Below are 16,379 nucleotides of genomic sequence, written 5' to 3'. Positions count from 1 at the left end.
TTCTCTGATCCCGGAGCTCAGAGATATGTCACCACTTTGCCAAGTTCTGGAAGAAGACCCATACTATTATCCTCAGAGAAGAGGAAGATTGGTCGGTATAATCTGGAATCGCTAAGTTTCAAGCCTGTGATGAACTGTAAACTGCTGTAGTGCAGGTTTTACATCATGAACTGAGAGGGTCCAACAAAGAAAGAAGCCCCCAAAATCCGCTTACAAGAAATATGCAGTGGCCCACATGGGCAAAGCAAATCCCTTGAAAGAAAATTTTGATGGTCAACTAAGAAAAAGATTAAGCTGTAGTATATTTTAATTGACCACAATGGCAAGAGTAATTTTTTCAAAATAAACATGAGGTTTTCAAACAGATGACGTACGTACGACGTGCACTTTTTTTGTTGTAGCTATCTGTCTTAACAGCAGCTCCACTCACACTAGGAAGCTGATTAGCAAGGCTGACTCTGTGCTGCAGACGTGATTTGAAGTTAAAGTCTGTAACGGCTCCTCTCTGTCTATTGAGGACACGTTTATCCTGTATTTGCTGCTGCAGTCTCAAAAAACGAACTTAATAGAAGTGCAATAATAAAAAACACAATTTTTAATTTCCCAGGAGACTTCAGGGTATATTTTGCATGTCCTTAGATTTCATATTACATCATTTTTGTCTGAAGTCCATTTAAAACGGGTACAACCCAAACTTTATAGTCAGGAGGCTTTATATTTGCTATTAGCCTCTGTTTCAATGTATTGTATCACAACGGTAGCGTGGCCGAGCGGTCTAAGGCGCTGGATTAAGGCTCCAGTCTCTTCGGGGGCGTGGGTTCGAATCCCACCGCTGCCAGAATATGTTTTTCCCGTTCTATTCGCGAAACAATTTTATCTGAAAACTTAAATTGTCCACAAGTAATACCTAGGTAATACCTAGGGGTAGTTGGTTATGAATGAACAGCGTACTAAAATAATGACACAAGCGGACTCGCTGTGCATTATGGGCGCGGGCTCCTCCCCACGTGTCTGTGTGGAGCAGAGTCAACATGGTATCACAGCAGCAGTAGACTACAGCTGTCTTGAGTTAAACTCCACTTCAGCAGCAGCTCTCCGCACCACGTTCCTGGGCTAGCTACACCCGGATGAGATAGCTAAAGCTGAACGGTGAAGTGTGCAGGTGAGGGAGGAATCTGCTATTCTTACATAAAGAAGAGTTAAAATCAGGCCCGCTGATTGAATCTGTGTTATTTTAACTAAGCACGCCATGCTAAGCTAGCTCACGCTAGGCTACATTTGCTAGCTACCGCCTTGGTAGCTAATATTGTTGCTTGTACGTTTGTTTACAGGAAACAGACATCTTCAGCTTAGTGCTGTGTATCCTATCTTCTTTATATTGGTGTTGTTTTTACATAGGAATAAAAAAAAAAGCACCCGCTGTGTTGTGTAGGCCCTGTGATAAATGCTCGCAGGGTTTGCTGCTAATGGAGCTAACTTAACCATAAACACTCTATATAGGCAGCCAGTAAATTGGCGTCATACTTTTTTTTTTATTAGCTTGACACAGTGTTTGATAGGGTTATGTTTCCACGAGGAGGAGTCTTTTACTGCTGTGTTGCATCATGTGGATTTTACGTGTGTCCGTGAAAGCATCACATGACAGGCGGCACAATCACCATAGGAAGTTGACTACTTTAGCATCTTATGGTTTACTTGTTGAGTTAATTGAAGAGTATCGGCTATTACCAATACTGACACCTCCTGATTGAACTGTGATGTAACTGTGATGTGCAGGATCACTAAGTTCCTGTCATCTGGTGCCTTTGTTGCCTGCCTGGGTGTAGCCACTCCATAACAGTAACAGGAGTGTGCAGCCGGACATTTAGCTCCTGTGACCCAGTTTGTTTTTTATTTTTCCAGGTTGCACCCCCTTCCCCTCTCCCCCAAGATTTGCCCATCTCACCTTCTTGCTCTGATCACATCAACATGGCCAGCGGTGATGATGACGACCCCATTATAGAGGAGGTATGTTTACAGCCTTAAGTGAAAGGATATTACACGTCTCACTGACCTAATAAAGTATGATACAGCATTTTTTCTGCCCTGTGCACCTTTTATTGCTGTTCTGCGTTTATCAGTGTGAACAGCCTCACGGGAAGTAAACAGTTCCCAGGTGTTTTCCATGCATAGTCTCTGTTAGGTGTATTAACAGAATCAGAATCAGAAAGGGTTTTATTGCCAAATGTTGAGCAGGTTTACAACATTAGGAAATTGCTGCGGTGCTTCAGTGCAAACATACTGTCATAAAAATATAAAAATAAGAATAAGAATTAAAAGTGCTAAGTGGATAGATATATACATGATATATACATGAGTGCAGGTGGTGATCAGTGCCAAACATGGAATGATGCAGTGAACACAGCGTAGGGTCATGTGTTAGTGGTGGGAACAGTCATACGGTTATTGTTCATGTGTCCGACAGCAGAGGGGAAGAAACTGTTCTTATGGCGAGAGGTTCTGGTGCGAATGGACCGGAGCCTCCTGCCTGAGGGGAGCAGGTCAAACAGACTGTGTCCAGGGTGAGAAGGGTCAGCTGAGATCCGAGCTGCACGCCGCAGTGTCCTGGAGGTGTACAGGTCCTGCAGAGATGGGAGTCTGCAGCCAATCACCTTCTCAGCAGAGCGCACAACACGCTGCAGTCTCTGTTTGTCCCTGATAGTGGCTCCAGCGTACCACACGGTGATGGAGGAGGTGAGGATGGACTCGATGATTGCAGTGTAGAATTGCATCATCGTCCGTGTTGGCAGGTTGAATTTCTTCAGCTGCCTCAGGAAGTACATCCTCTGCTGGGCTTTCTTAATGACGGAAGTGATGGTGGGCTCCCACTTCAGGTCCTGGGTGATGGTGGTACCCAGGAAGCGGAACGAGTCCACAGAGGTGATGGGGGTGTCAGTCAGGATGATGGGGGGGAGTGGAGCTGTGTGCTTCCTGAAGTCCACAATAATCTCCACTGTCTTCTGGGCATTCAGCACCAGGTTGTTGTGGCTGCACCAGGACACCAGACGTTCAACCTCCCTCCTGTAGGCAGACTCATCCCCGTCCGAGATGAGTCCGATAACGGTGGTGTCATCTGCAAACTTGATTAGCTTGACAGACTGGTGGGTGGAGGTGCAGCAGTTGGTGTACAGGGAGAAGAGCAGAGGAGAAAGAACACAGCCCTGAGGGGAGCCGGTGCTGATGGTCCGGGAGTCCGAGACATTCTTTCCCAGCCTCACATGCTGCTTCCTGTCCGTCAGGAAGTCAGTGATCCACCGGCAGATGGGATCAGGCACATTCATCTGGGAAAGCTTGCCTCGGAGATGGTCTGGAAGGATGGTGTTGAAGGCAGAGCTGAAGTCCACAAACAGGATCCTGGCGTAGGTTCCTGGGGAGTCCAGATGCTGCAGGATGAAGTGTAGGGCCATGTTGATGGCGTCATCTACAGACCTGTTGGCTCTGTATGCAAACTGCATAGGTAATGAAATCACCTGGCAGCAAATATCAGCATTTATACTCATAGTTGTAGTGTGAATTTTACATATAGTCGTCATTGGCAATTTTTGGCTTTTAATTATTTCTTTGAAGTGATCATTTTCCAGGGTGGAATGATTGTACAGCATACATATTTAATGACTTTAAATATGTACTTTAGTAATTGGTGCTGAAGGTTCTACAGTGCCTTTCAACTTGACAGGGACACAGTTCATTAACTGCTTAGTGATCATGGCTTGACTACTTCTGGCAGCTGATTTTTCAGCAGGAAAAAGATTTGTTTGAACTAAGTGGAGACACGGCTGATTTTAATAATCTATTATTTACTTGGTGGCACGGTGGTTAGTTGTGAGGCACTCCTGCCTCTCAGCAAGAAGGTCATGAGTTCGAATTTAGTATCTTTCTGTGGGTTTTGCATGTTCTCTCAGAGTGCTCGACCCACAGCCCAAAGACACGCTGTCTCTGTCTACATAAACGCACCACAAAGAGGCTACAGGCGTTACATTAAATTATGCGGATTAACTGCTAACGAAGTCTGAAGACAACTTTAATACTTTGTATTGCAGTGATACCTGCAGCACACAGAGGTGAATCTAAAGAGGGCATGGGGTGTACTAAGCCATATTTATTTAAAGGCTCTCCTAACAAAATGTTTAGAATCAAAGAAAAAAACAGGGCTCGCAAAATTGCTAGCTCGACGTCCCAGTGCTAGCGATTTTTTCCAGTCGGGCTACCAAAATCTATCTCAGCCCTGCCCGTCGGGCTATCATAGGAAGGAAAAATATATGTCAATGCTTTTGCATTCTTTCGAAAATGTAGCTGAGTAATTCTGTCATTGACATCGATGAGCCACTGTCAATATGTGACATTGAAATCACGTTTGAATTTGCGCTTGTTTTATGCTTTCACTTTACTTTGCGATCGCGTGAACGGTGTGTAGAGAGCGACAACACTGATTGGTGAGTAACGATAATTTGCGCACCAATTCCTCTGACATCGTCTTATCACTCATTAGCTTACTATTCAAACGTGACAAGTGAAATCTCCCGCAGCAAGCTTAAACATGTGAGAGGTTGATCGCGCAGAGAATCGCTGAGCGTTATGTGAGTGCGTGTGTAAAAGCAGCAGGATTTACGCCGGTATTTTAGTTCTGCTCAGCCAAATAAGAGAGGTCAGGGTGAAGAAGGGGCAGCCAAAGAAATGCCGACCACAAAACGGAACAGTTATGACAAATCAGACTATGAGGCAAAAAGAAAGCGCAGCTTTTTTGGTTTCATGGACAAAAGAATTTCTGTGACTGGAATATGACGAGCTAAATAACATGATGTTCTGCCAGGTGTGTTGTGAGTTTCATTCGATTTCTGAGTCGACAGGCAAACTGAATTACTTAAATATTCAAATGCTGCAGCCCTACTTGTCTGTCTCTCTGTGTTAGCCCTGCGACAGACTGGCGACCTGTCCAGGGTGTACCCAACCTCTCACCCTGCTATGACCCTGAGTTCGGGAACTTTGGAGGAAAGTCTGGTTTGGCTGTTGGCTCCTGACGTCAGCCTGTTTGACTTTGATCTATGTTTGTGTTTTTTCTAGATCGACGTGTACCTCGCCAAAAGCCTCGCAGATAAGCTGTATCTTTTCCAGGTGAGCTTTTCCCTTTGTAGTACCCGTGCACTGATGAGCACGACCTCACGAGCCCACATGTGAGCAGTTTCTCTAACTTATCTGGACCGTCTGGGGTGTGATTGATGTTTAATGTTCAAAGAGTCACTAATTGAGTTCACCGCTTTCCCCTGATGCAGTACCCTGTGCGACCAGCCACCATGACCTATGATGATGTCACCCACTTGGCGGCTAAGATCAAACCCAAGCAGCAAAAGGTAATCAGAAACTTGATGTTGATGTATTTTGTGTTTTGTTGAAAATGTGTTTCTGTTTCAGGGGAGATGTGTGAATAGGAGGAAATATTAAAGTATTGGATATCACCAATTTCTCAAGTTAATTGGTTACATCAGGTTAAATTATAAGATAAGATTTTTTGTATTACAAGTTTTCAGAAATGTTGAAAGTCATTAAATCGGGTGTTTGTAGTTGTTTATCATTTATGTACGGCTCCTTATACAGGTGGAGCTGGAAATATCCATGGACACAGTGAGTCCAAACTACTGTCGCAGTAAAGGAGAGCAAATCGCCCTAAATGTGGACGGCACGGGTTATGACGAAACCAACACCTACTCTGCGTATGTTCTTTGATTTATACATTCTTCTTTGATTCAGGTCCTGCTTCTGGTCTGACTGTTCAGTTTTTTCCCCCTTTCTAGTAAAATGATGGACAAGCAGACCTTCTCCTCCATCCAGGCCACCACCAACACCTCCAGATACGCAGCTGCTGTGTTTCGCAAAGGTCTGACCTGATTAACGGGTTCAGCAGCCCGTATAGTACATTGTGGCACCATGTTTGTGTTTTGGCTTTGTGACCTCGCACCAAAAGATAAAAACAATCAGCCATTGAACCACACATATTATGATGAGTCCACTCCAATCAGAGTAGGATTTATGACCTGGTTGTTTTATTGATGGCGTAAACAGGTGAGCTTCACGTCACACCTCTGACTGGAATTCTTCAGATGAGGCCCAGCTTCTCTTACCTGGACAAGGCCGACAACAAAACCAGAGAGAGGGAGGCGGCCAATGAAGGTGTGCCTGCTTTTCTTGTTTTCCAGATTAAATTCTGAGAAGGATTATTTAGTATACACAGTTTATCTTTTGTTTGAAAACCTTAATCGTTTACTCCTAGAAAACCTTGATCTTTCCTGAACTGAGTGATTTTTGTCGTATTCCATGCCTGCTTACAGAACAAAATGACTGTGTGTGTGCATCAGATGTTAGTGAGGATAGTTTCTGCCTATGCAGCCAGCCTTGGGGAAAACCCCAGAAACTCTTCACTGAGGTTTTACACTTTTCTATTAGGGTACAAGGGAGGCTGCCAAATGTCATCCTTACTGAAGTTAAGAATGAATAAAATGAGTTTGTAGCTCTTCTTTACATTTTTCCAAGTGGCAGTTATAAGAAACTGGGACTGTTGTGGAGGGTTTATTGGTGTGGACCTCCACAACAGTCCCAGTTTTTTAATATTTGCCCCTTGGAGAAATTAATTCCCCATCCCTGCTTTAAAGCATGTTATATGTTTATTTTTAGATGTTTCCTCAAACATCATGGTAGGAGCAGGTATGATTACAGTTATTTGACCAGAGTCTTGTGTGTACAGGTGGAGACTCTTCCCAGGATGAAGCTGAGGAGGAAGCCAAGGCTATTACGGTAAATGCTTAAACACAAACACTTACGGTCAAGCTCAGGCGACCGTGGCTCAGGGGGTTGGGAAGCGTATCTGTAACCGGAAGGTTACTGGGCTGTCTGTCCTGGTCGTTGTTTCCTTGGTAAAGACCAGGGTAAAGACACTTTACCCTACCGCCTACTGGTGTTGGCAGCCTTGCTTCTGTCAGTCTGTCCAGTCTGGCTACAACTGTAGCTTGCCTCCACCAGTGTGTGAATGTGAGAGTGAATGAATAGTGAAAATGCAATCCATTATCATAATTACACTGATTTAAATTCTCCTGCTCGTGCTCCAGGTGAGGTTTGCTCGTCCCGAGTCGGAGCAGGCCAGACAGAGGAGGATCCAGTCATACGAGTTCCTTCAGAAGAAGCAGGCGGAGGAGCCCTGGGTTCACCTGACCTATCACGGAGTCAAGGTAGAGGGAGTACTCACCATTGGGATGAATTTGTCTCCTTTCATGAGCGCTGACGTTATGAGATTTGTGCTGGTTATGCATCATCATAAAGCAGTTTGTGTTTGCAATATCGAATTCAGGGCGGGCGCTCGGAGCATGAAAGGCAGTACCTGTTCTGTCAGTCAGTGGATGCCTCGGAGAACTCTGAACTGGTCAAAACTCCAAAGTGAGTACAAATAAATAACTTCTTGATACTTGTGCTTTTTTATTATCTGAATTAAATTGGATGTGTAGTTTATTTCTTAGGCACTGATGAGCTGTATGTTGATGCAGTTTTAGTTCTGCTGCTGTTCTGTTCTCCTCTCTCACTCCTCTCTCATTTTCTCAGGGAGTATCTGGCGATGTTGATGCCGCCTCTTGCAGAGGAGAAAGTGTAAGTGTGCCCCTCTCTTCTGGCACGTACATCTGCATGCCAACTCAGTGACAGTCTGTGAATCGTATCATTAACTTGCTTTCCTCTCTGTCAGGGTGAAGCCTGTGGGTCCCAGTAATGTGCTCTCTATGGCCCAGCTCCGCACTCTGCCACTCGGAGAGCAAGTCAAGACTCTGATGAAGAATGGTAGGATAACATGATAAAGAACAGCTTTTTTTAAATTAATTTTTTTACAATGTATTGTTATTATTATTTTTTAACACACATGCAAACATCCATGGCACTCAACATTTCCTGTGCAGTTTTTCTTTGTACCACGTGGGGGCACTAAAGCATAAACGGCAACATCATCATCCTACCATTCATTTCGCTGTCTCTCCTCTCCAGTGAAGGTAATGCCATTTGCTAATTTGATGGGCCTGCTCGCGTCTGGCACAGACTCGACCTCAGTGCTGCGCTGCATCCAACAGGTGGCGCTGCTGGTTCAGGGGAACTGGGTTATCAAGAGGTAAGACCAGGAATCTTTTATCTAACTGAAACGTTAAAATGAACCACAGGTCAAGCAGGTCTTGTCTAATTCCATGTTTTTATATTGAGTGGGAAATGACTGATGTGGGTTTTAAATTTTCCTCCACAGTGATGTTCTGTATCCCAAAAACACCTTCAGTGCTCACAGTGGTGTTCCTGCTGAGGTGCTCTGTCGTGGCAGAGACTTTGTGGTGAGCTTCTCTCAGTTGTTCCTCCTTTAATTAAGCTACAGCATAATGCTTGACAGGCACAGTTTAAGTCATCTTTTCATTTCGTAGATGTGGAGGTTCACTCTGGAGCGCTCTGTGATGAGAAAGGAGATTGCATCAATCATCAAAGTAAGGACGAGACCAAAATGAGATGCTTGATTCAATGTTTCTGTTTGTTAGTAACCGAAATGGCTCAGGAGAAGTAGCTGTGCAAAGTTAATTGCTTAGGCTGCGTTTTTTATTTATTTATTTTTAATTAGAGGTTCATTGCACTTTGAATTAGTCCTTTAAGTTGTGTTGCATCCTCGACAATCAGGATGTGGAAGGATGCTGTTGTTGGGTCTTTAATGTCCCTCAGTGTATTGCTTTCTTTTGCATTTGTGACCTGGAAGCTGAAGTTGTTCGGTACATTCAGGTAAAGAGAGCTAACACCTTCCTCCTTCTTCCTTCAGCTTCCCCCAGAAGACGTGAAAGAGTTCCTGGAACATGTGGCAGCTCCTCGGGCAAACCGGGGCTGGGAGTTCCTGTTGCCTACTGATGTAGACTTTATTAAGAAACACCCAGATGTTGCCCACAGGCAGAACATGTTGTGGCTTGGCATCCAGAGCAAGTAAGCGACACGTTGAAAGGGCAGCACATCAGTAGTTTAGCACTATTAAATGTTTTTGCTGCAGTGGAATAATCTGGCTTGTTTATTTTCCCGAAGGCTGGAAAAGGTGTTTAATTTCTCTAAAGAAGACTTTGTGCCAAAGAAGTCCGCTCAGCCTGGTTTGTACTGAGTTACATTTTGTCAAACACCCCTGAAATGATATCGGTACACTCTGCGGAGCTTATTCAAGTGATCTATGCGGTGTTTTCTAGATCCTGTCCACATCAGCGGGCAACAGCGTCTGAAGATGGCTCAGGAGCGAGTGCAAGAAAACCAGTCGACTCTGCAGAAGGACCTGGAGGACAGACGCGCAGGAAGCAGCATCCACATCAAACAGGAGCCCGTCAGCAACAGTGAAGACGAGCCAATGGACACATCCTGCTCCTCCTCAATCCCCAACGGTTCTCTCAATGGTTACCCCAGTGCCACCTCCCCCGACTTTGATCACACCAACGGAGGGAGTCCCGCCAACACGGCGTCCCCGGAGCTGCAGGACTTTGTGATAAAGACTTTCCGGAAGCATTTTGTGATCACGTTGAATGAGCTGAAGAGGCTGTTTAACCTCCACGTGGCGTCCATACCGGTCGGCCGGAGCGTCTTCCACTCCATCTCAGATCACATGCTACAGGACGCCATACTGCTCAGCCAACAGTGCAAACAGATAATGGTGCCTGTGAGTCTTTTTTGTATGTCGTTTATTGGAATGAAATGCACAAAATTATCACAGAAATGTTTTGGCTGTTGCTGTGCAAGAGTAGAAATGGCTAATCCGAACATCTGGAGTCTGGTTTAGTGGACTTTTATCTAAACATCTACATAATAACTTCTAACCATCCATCATCTTCCTCTTAAACACAGTTTGGTTGTGCTGGAGGCAGACTAAGCAGGATATCCCACACATCCTTCTCCCCATCAGTGCTTCGCAGCTCCTCCTAGAGGATCCCGAGGCATTCTCAGGCCACATGATATACACTCAACAAAAATATAAACGCAACACCTTTGTTACTGCTCCCATTCCCCATGGGATGGACGTAGAGACCTAAAATTCATTCCAGATACACAATATAACCATCCCTCCCAAACAGTGGTCACAAATCAGTCCAAATGTGTGGTAGTGGGCACATCTGCTATATTGAGATAATCCATCCCACCTCACAGGTGTGCCACATCAGGATGCTGATCTGACATCATGAGTAGTGCACAGGTGTACCTCAGACTGCCCACAACAAAAGGCCACCCTGGAATGTGCAGTTTTGTCTCACAGCAAAATGCCACAGATGCCACAAGCAATGAGGGAGCGTGCAATTGGCATGCTGACAGCAGGAATGTCAACCAGATCTGTCGCCCGTGCATTGAATGTTCATTTCTCAACCATAAGCCGTCTCCACAGGCGTTTCAGAGAATATGGCAGCACATCCAACCGGCCTCACAACCGCAGACCTCGTGTAACCACACCAGCCCAGGACCTCCACATCCAGCAGGTTCACCTCCAAGATCGTCTGAGACCAGCCACCCAGACAGCTGCTGGAACAATTGGTTTGCACAACCAAACAATTTCTGCACAAACTGTCAGAAACCGTCTCAGGGACGCTCAACTGCATGCCCGTCGTCCTCATCGGGGTCTTGACCTGACTCCAGCTCGTCGCCGTAACAGACTTGTGTGGGCAAATGCTCACATTCGATGGCGTCTGGCACGTTGGAGAGGTGTGCGCTTCACGGATGAATCATGGTTCACATTGTTCAGGGCAGATGGCAGCTGAGAATGTCCCAGTTCTTGCATGGCCAGCATACTCACCGGACATGTCACCCATTGAGCATGTTCGGGATGTGCTTGACCGGCGTATACGACAGCGTGTACCAGTTCCCACGAATATCCAACAACCTCGCACAGCCATTGAAGTGGAGTGGACCAACATTCCACAGGCCACAATTGACAATCTGATAGACTCCATGCGACGATGTGTTGCACTGCATGAGGCAAATGGTGGTCACACCAGATACTGACCGGTTCTGGGTCCCCAGACCCCCAATAGCGCAAAAAACTGCACATTCCAGGGTGGCCTTTTGTTGTGGGCAGTCTGAGGTACACCTGTGCACTACTCATGATGTCAGATCAGCATCCTGATGTGGCACACCTGTGAGGTGGGATGGATTATCTCAATATAGCAGATGTGCCCACTACCACACATTTGGACTGATTTGTGACCACTGTTTGGGAGGGATGGTTATATTGTGTATCTGGAATGAATTTTAGGTCTCTACGTCCATCCCATGGGGAATGGGAGCAGTAACAAAGGTGTTGCGTTTATATTTTTGTTGAGTGTATAAGAGAGGCAGTTTTCTTGCAAAGTGCAATTGCAGAATAGTGCCACTAGATGGCGCCTCCCTCATTTTTGTTTTTGAGCTACTATAAAGAGGTTTTTTTCTTTATTATTATTTTTAGGTGTTTGGGTCTTTAGTAGTTAGTGCAGTGCAGAGGAGACAGGACAGCGGAGCGAGCGAGTAGGAGAACATGCTGTAAAGGGCCTCGGGCCTGACTTGAGCCCGACCACTGAATTTAGTCTTTCAGCATATGATCAATCTGTGAGGAACATCAGCACCGCAGAGAGAAGTTTATATAAACTCAGCAAACAACATGTGACTGAACCATGCTGCTAAAATGGTTTTTAATGGGACATTTGGCTATTAACTAGAGACTTTGTTTAAAGCTGCAACAATCTGTAAACCAGTGTCTAGCTACAGTTGAACTCATCTCGTCTCACCTATTGTTGACCCACAGAGAATCTAGACTTAGACTCTGAGGGTGATGACAACATTTTCAGGGGTTTATGAGCAGCAAGAGTAGTTTTGAGTAATCTGGGCCAAGACTTTGTTTCTTTAAAAATGCAGATAAGAATAAGAAACAAAGAGTAGTTAGAGCAGTTAGTAGCAGATGTTTTTATGATGCTATTTGGCAATTGCAGCTCTTCCTTTGCCCTCCACACAAAGTGCTCACTTGCATACAACCAAAGCCTGATCCAACATGATTCGTTAGTACTCTGCAAAGAAACCAGGAAGTGTTGCCCCTTTGGCTACATATTCATCATATTCAAATTAGTTTGTTTAAATATGTCAAAGAGTGATGTGAGAATTTTCAAAGTTCAAACCAAAATGATGAGGAAAAACAACACTGTTTCATAACATGATACTCAGATCATGGCTGAAACATAGACTGTACACAAAGATGGACACAGCCACCCGCTGGTCTCTGCAGTTTGCACTTTGAAGCTTCTGTATTTGTGTTTTGCTAGTTTGTGAAGCCAGACTCAGGTGATCATTAGAGGAACTGTTGTTTCATTTTTCAGCTACAGAGTGTAGCACTCCACACAGTCCAGATAATCTCAGAAGACTCCGTCTGAGCAGGCAGTTGAGCTAAGAGCAGGTTTAAGGATCAAATCCTCCTGCCTAACATTTCTGTTTCCCTCTAACTTCAGTTTCCTGCTCAGACCAAAGCAGCCCCAGATGAACAAAAGGTGTTTGGCTTGTGGGAGACCGGAGAGGACTTCGACAAGGTAAACACTCACAGCAATCGCTGAACTTCACAAGAATTTAAAAAAATAATTTATTATTATTATTTTTTAATGAATCAGTGATGTTTCAGTGTGGGCCACGATTGCGTCTGACTGCAACACTAAAGTAAGATGCAGTTCTGTGAAGTGTTTTCTTCGATTTCTGACATAGACTTGCTTTGGTCAATCAGTGTGTGGCATTGCTAATTTATTTAAAACACTAGTGCAGAATTAAAAAGGGACCAATAAATATCATATAGCCACTACTTAGTTAGCTCAGCACAGCATTTGGAAACAAGGAGAAATAAAACAAGCCACTGAATTTAGCCGATTACATCAAACAAGTTGTGCTTTTATGCGTTGTTACATGTGAAAGCATTTCTTTTGCCAGGAGTTACAAAAACAAGCTGCTACTGACCCAGTCTTGCAATTTATCCATATTTCCTAATGTGCTGATTTAGTGATATTAAGATTTAACTACAAACTGTACATAAAAGATGGGTGAAGCCACTGTGTCACCCATTGGTTTGTAAAATCCTGTTTTGGGGATCAGTTTTAGCATTTTGGCCACCGTATCTTGTTTATTTTCTGCCATCCCCATCTTGGCTCACGTACTCATGTCTTGTCAGTCACAAGTGATTAGCTAATCCCAAGGATAAGCCTCCTCTCTGAGACATAATATGACCAAAATTTCCCAAAGTGAACCATATTTTTCTTTTATGCAAGATGACCTCAGATGAGTGACTGAGCCTATTAAACTAAAAACATGATTACATGGGGCAGAGGGGCGTTTTCCTTGAAATTTGTATAGGACTGGAAGTCAGTGCCCATTAGAAGGAATGAAGGTTTAAGGCACTTCTGTGCAGTTTCACACTTAAGACCCAGAAGCTCTGTATGTCTTTTATACCACCAGTGCGCCCAAGCAACCCTCTGATGTATTTACCACCTTGTTATATGTTGGTAGTCTGCTCACTTCAGGTGTTTCAGCTGCAGTCTGCAGAGTTGAATTCATACTTCTGTGTGGTTTTGTTCTCCCTGCAGCACCGCCGGCTGCTCTATGATGTGTTCACCAAGAACTACCGGGTCAGGAGGAACATAATCCAGGCCAGACTGGCTCAGGAGCTTGGAGACGTGTCTAAAGCTGACATCGACCGGCTGCTTAATGTGAGCCCAGTTCTGAGTCTCAACGTCTGCCTTTCAACCAGATGTTGTCCACTGATCTAACCTGTTGTCTGGTTTTCAGGAGTGCTGCAGCAGCCACGCAGGGATGTGGTACCTAAAGGGAACAATACAGTCCTGACCCCGGGAGCCTCCCCCCATGCAGTCACCCCCAGCCAATCATATCCACTCTCAGGTGTCCCGCAGGAGGGCAGTGGAAAGATGAGAGCCAATCACAGCAGCTCGCCCCGCTCTGAGAGTGGGCGACTAGAGGACAAAGCTGTGCTCAGAACAAGAAGCTTTTCTCATTTCAGCTGAAGCATTTCTGATCTTCGTGTGAGCGCCCTGACTCAGTGGGAGGACTGAAGCTCCCCACGTACTCTGACAGCTCGAAAGCCTGAGAGGGAGGAAAAAAATGAAGAACTAGAAAGATGAATATTTGCGGTTTATTGGTAGGTTTTTTTTTTGTTTGTTTGTTTGTTTTATTGCATTTATGACCTGAAATCTGATTATTCTTTAGCTAAACCTTTTCCACATCAGTTTGCTGTTTACAATTGAAAGCAGCTGTGGCTCAGAGTGCTTTCACTTCACCCCTCCTTGGAAATTTCCTCAGAGAAAAAACACATTTTACTTTATTGCTTCACCAACAAGGCAAATGTTGTTTAAGGCCTTTTAGGCACCAAAATTCTCCCTTAGTTTTTACACTTTCACCAATCTGACTTTAAGGAGTATCAGCTGAGTTTGATATTTTTATTTATTGCATAAAAGAGGAAGGTGGGTTTAAAGGGTTCAATGCTTAGATAAAATATGGCTGAATACTGTAAGAAAAAAAAAACAAACCAAGCTAAAGTATTAATAAACTGAAATCTCTGATGACTTTGGCAATCGTGGACCTGAAAGCTGCTTCATCAAATATGGTTTCCTACATTTCTGTTATTCAGTCACAAGTACTGATTTCTAAACTTTTTAATGAATGTCGAGGTTTTTGTTGGCTGAATGTAGAGTTTCAGATTTTCCTTTCTTTGAGAGGAACTTTGAGTGACCGATTTCTTGATGAGAACCAATAAAGATGTGATTTGGAATAAAATGTAGATCTGTCTCTGTGCAAACACCAGTCCAGCACACAAACACTGGACCTTCCTAAGTGGCGATGCGGCTGATACGCCCATGTTATCGCCACGTGCTGCTATCTTGAGCCTCCGTCTAAAGTGCCTCTGCCTCACAAGGCATTCAGGACAAACTCCAACCCTTCATATGAGGTAACGCTTTGATTTCCAACACATTGCATTTGTGGACATATGAGCTGAAATTCAGGCCAAATCTGATTTCCTCCATCATCAAATATTCCAAGTAATATTTTTTTTATTGGTTTGTTATTTTGCTCAATAAACACTTTAAATGTTTGATGCCTTTTGTCATTATTGCTGTAGTTTTTTGTGAAATGTGGAACAGGCATTGCTGTATATGGATTTCTTCTAGGTACCAAATCACTCCTGGTGCAGTGTCGTGAAAATCCAAAGAGCATTTGATTTTTTCTTTTTCTTTTTTACAACAGTAAGTCTTTAAAGGAGGCAGTTTTTGGTCATTTCTAGCTCCATTTACTATCCCTCAAAACTCTTCCAAAATATGCAGAAGCTCATGTTTTTTTTCTTTATTATGACCAGCAGGATACTAAAATAGTGTTTTTTTTATAGTTTCCAAAAACAATCACTGAGGTACATACTGTCTCCCACACCTGTCACTTTGACCTTGCTGAGGTCCAGTGTGGGTGCCACGCCCACGTTGAAAGGGCTCTTGGGAATGATCTTCACCTATGTGTCCAAACTGCAAATGAATCGCGCATGAGCGAAGCCGCTGCTCCCGCACTGACTGTAACGCAGTCAGTTCTTCTTTTACTGCTATGTTGTTTTGTGGATCACAACTACTACTTATAAACACACACACACAAAGTAACTCCACCAGAGTTCCTATTTCGGGTCACCTTTGCCGGTCCAAGCCCAGATAAAGGAGTAGGGTTGGGATTGTGACATTAAAAAAGCCAATAATTGGTAAAAGAAATGTAATTTGTAGCTGTAAATAAATTGGAAATGGGATGTTTTTTCACTCACTTTCTGTCCCTTCCACGATGTTATTTTTGTCTCCTACACCGTAGGTAGGTTCCAATGACATTAGCATGAGCAATTGTGCCAATGAGGCGATGACGTAATTTAGCGAGTTGTAGCAACTTTTAGGACAGCCAATACTTGCTGACTTACTTACTGAGGAGTTGTGAACACTGGAAGCAGGCACACATTAAAGATAGACACACAGCGTCTATATATATATATATATATATATATATATATATATATATATATATATATATATATATATATAAAAAATAAAATAAAATATACAAACCGGATTCCAAAAAAGTTGGGACACTAAACAAATTGTGAATAAAAACTGAATGCAATGATGTCATGGTGTCAACAAATCCCAGCATATATATATAAATATATTTTCTTTTCTTTTTGCTGTTTTGTATACTCTATTGTTTTTAACTTATTTACTGTGCAGCACTTTGGTCCTGTGCTGGCTATTTTAAAGTGCTATATATCTTTAACCCTCTGGGCGCTA

General features: G+C 43.8%; 1 protein-coding gene and 1 non-coding gene across 2 annotated transcripts; both read left to right on the top strand.

Annotated features, from left to right (window-relative positions):
* The first annotated feature begins 756 nt into the window (after window positions 1-756).
* On the top strand, window positions 757-838 carry trnal-aag (transfer RNA leucine (anticodon AAG)). Its single transcript has one exon. It is a non-coding gene; the product is annotated as a tRNA-Leu (tRNA).
* A 191-nt stretch (window positions 839-1,029) lies between these two features.
* Window positions 1,030-15,084, top strand: polr3e (polymerase (RNA) III (DNA directed) polypeptide E). Its single transcript, XM_085361519.1, has 21 exons — window positions 1,030-1,162; window positions 1,903-2,007; window positions 5,101-5,151; window positions 5,310-5,387; window positions 5,632-5,747; window positions 5,829-5,911; window positions 6,097-6,204; window positions 6,776-6,825; window positions 7,137-7,256; window positions 7,376-7,461; window positions 7,624-7,668; window positions 7,763-7,854; window positions 8,056-8,176; window positions 8,306-8,387; window positions 8,475-8,534; window positions 8,858-9,015; window positions 9,112-9,173; window positions 9,267-9,727; window positions 12,528-12,605; window positions 13,644-13,766; window positions 13,846-15,084. Exons 2-21 carry the CDS (start codon window positions 1,969-1,971, stop codon window positions 13,900-13,902), a joined length of 2,070 nt encoding a protein of 689 aa, XP_085217645.1. The 5' UTR covers window positions 1,030-1,162; window positions 1,903-1,968; the 3' UTR covers window positions 13,903-15,084.
* The last annotated feature ends 1,295 nt before the right edge of the window (window positions 15,085-16,379 follow it).

The sequence above is a fragment of the Diplotaxodon limnothrissa genome, linkage group LG8 (assembly GCF_057381915.1).
Source record: "Diplotaxodon limnothrissa isolate DT_005_m linkage group LG8, D_limnothrissa_male_GT1.1, whole genome shotgun sequence".
NCBI classification, from domain to species: Eukaryota; Metazoa; Chordata; class Actinopteri; order Cichliformes; family Cichlidae; genus Diplotaxodon; species Diplotaxodon limnothrissa.
This window is presented reverse-complemented; position numbering and strand designations above follow the sequence as displayed.

Coding starts and splice junctions, on each gene's coding strand:
- polr3e (XM_085361519.1), top strand. CDS start 1,969: ATGGCCAGCGGTGATGATGACGACCCCATTATAGAGGAG. Junction 7,855..8,055: donor CAAGACTCTGATGAAGAATG/GTAGGATAACAT, acceptor TCTCCTCTCCAG/TGAAGGTAATGCCATTTGCT. Junction 13,767..13,845: donor ACATCGACCGGCTGCTTAAT/GTGAGCCCAGTT, acceptor TCTGGTTTTCAG/GAGTGCTGCAGCAGCCACGC.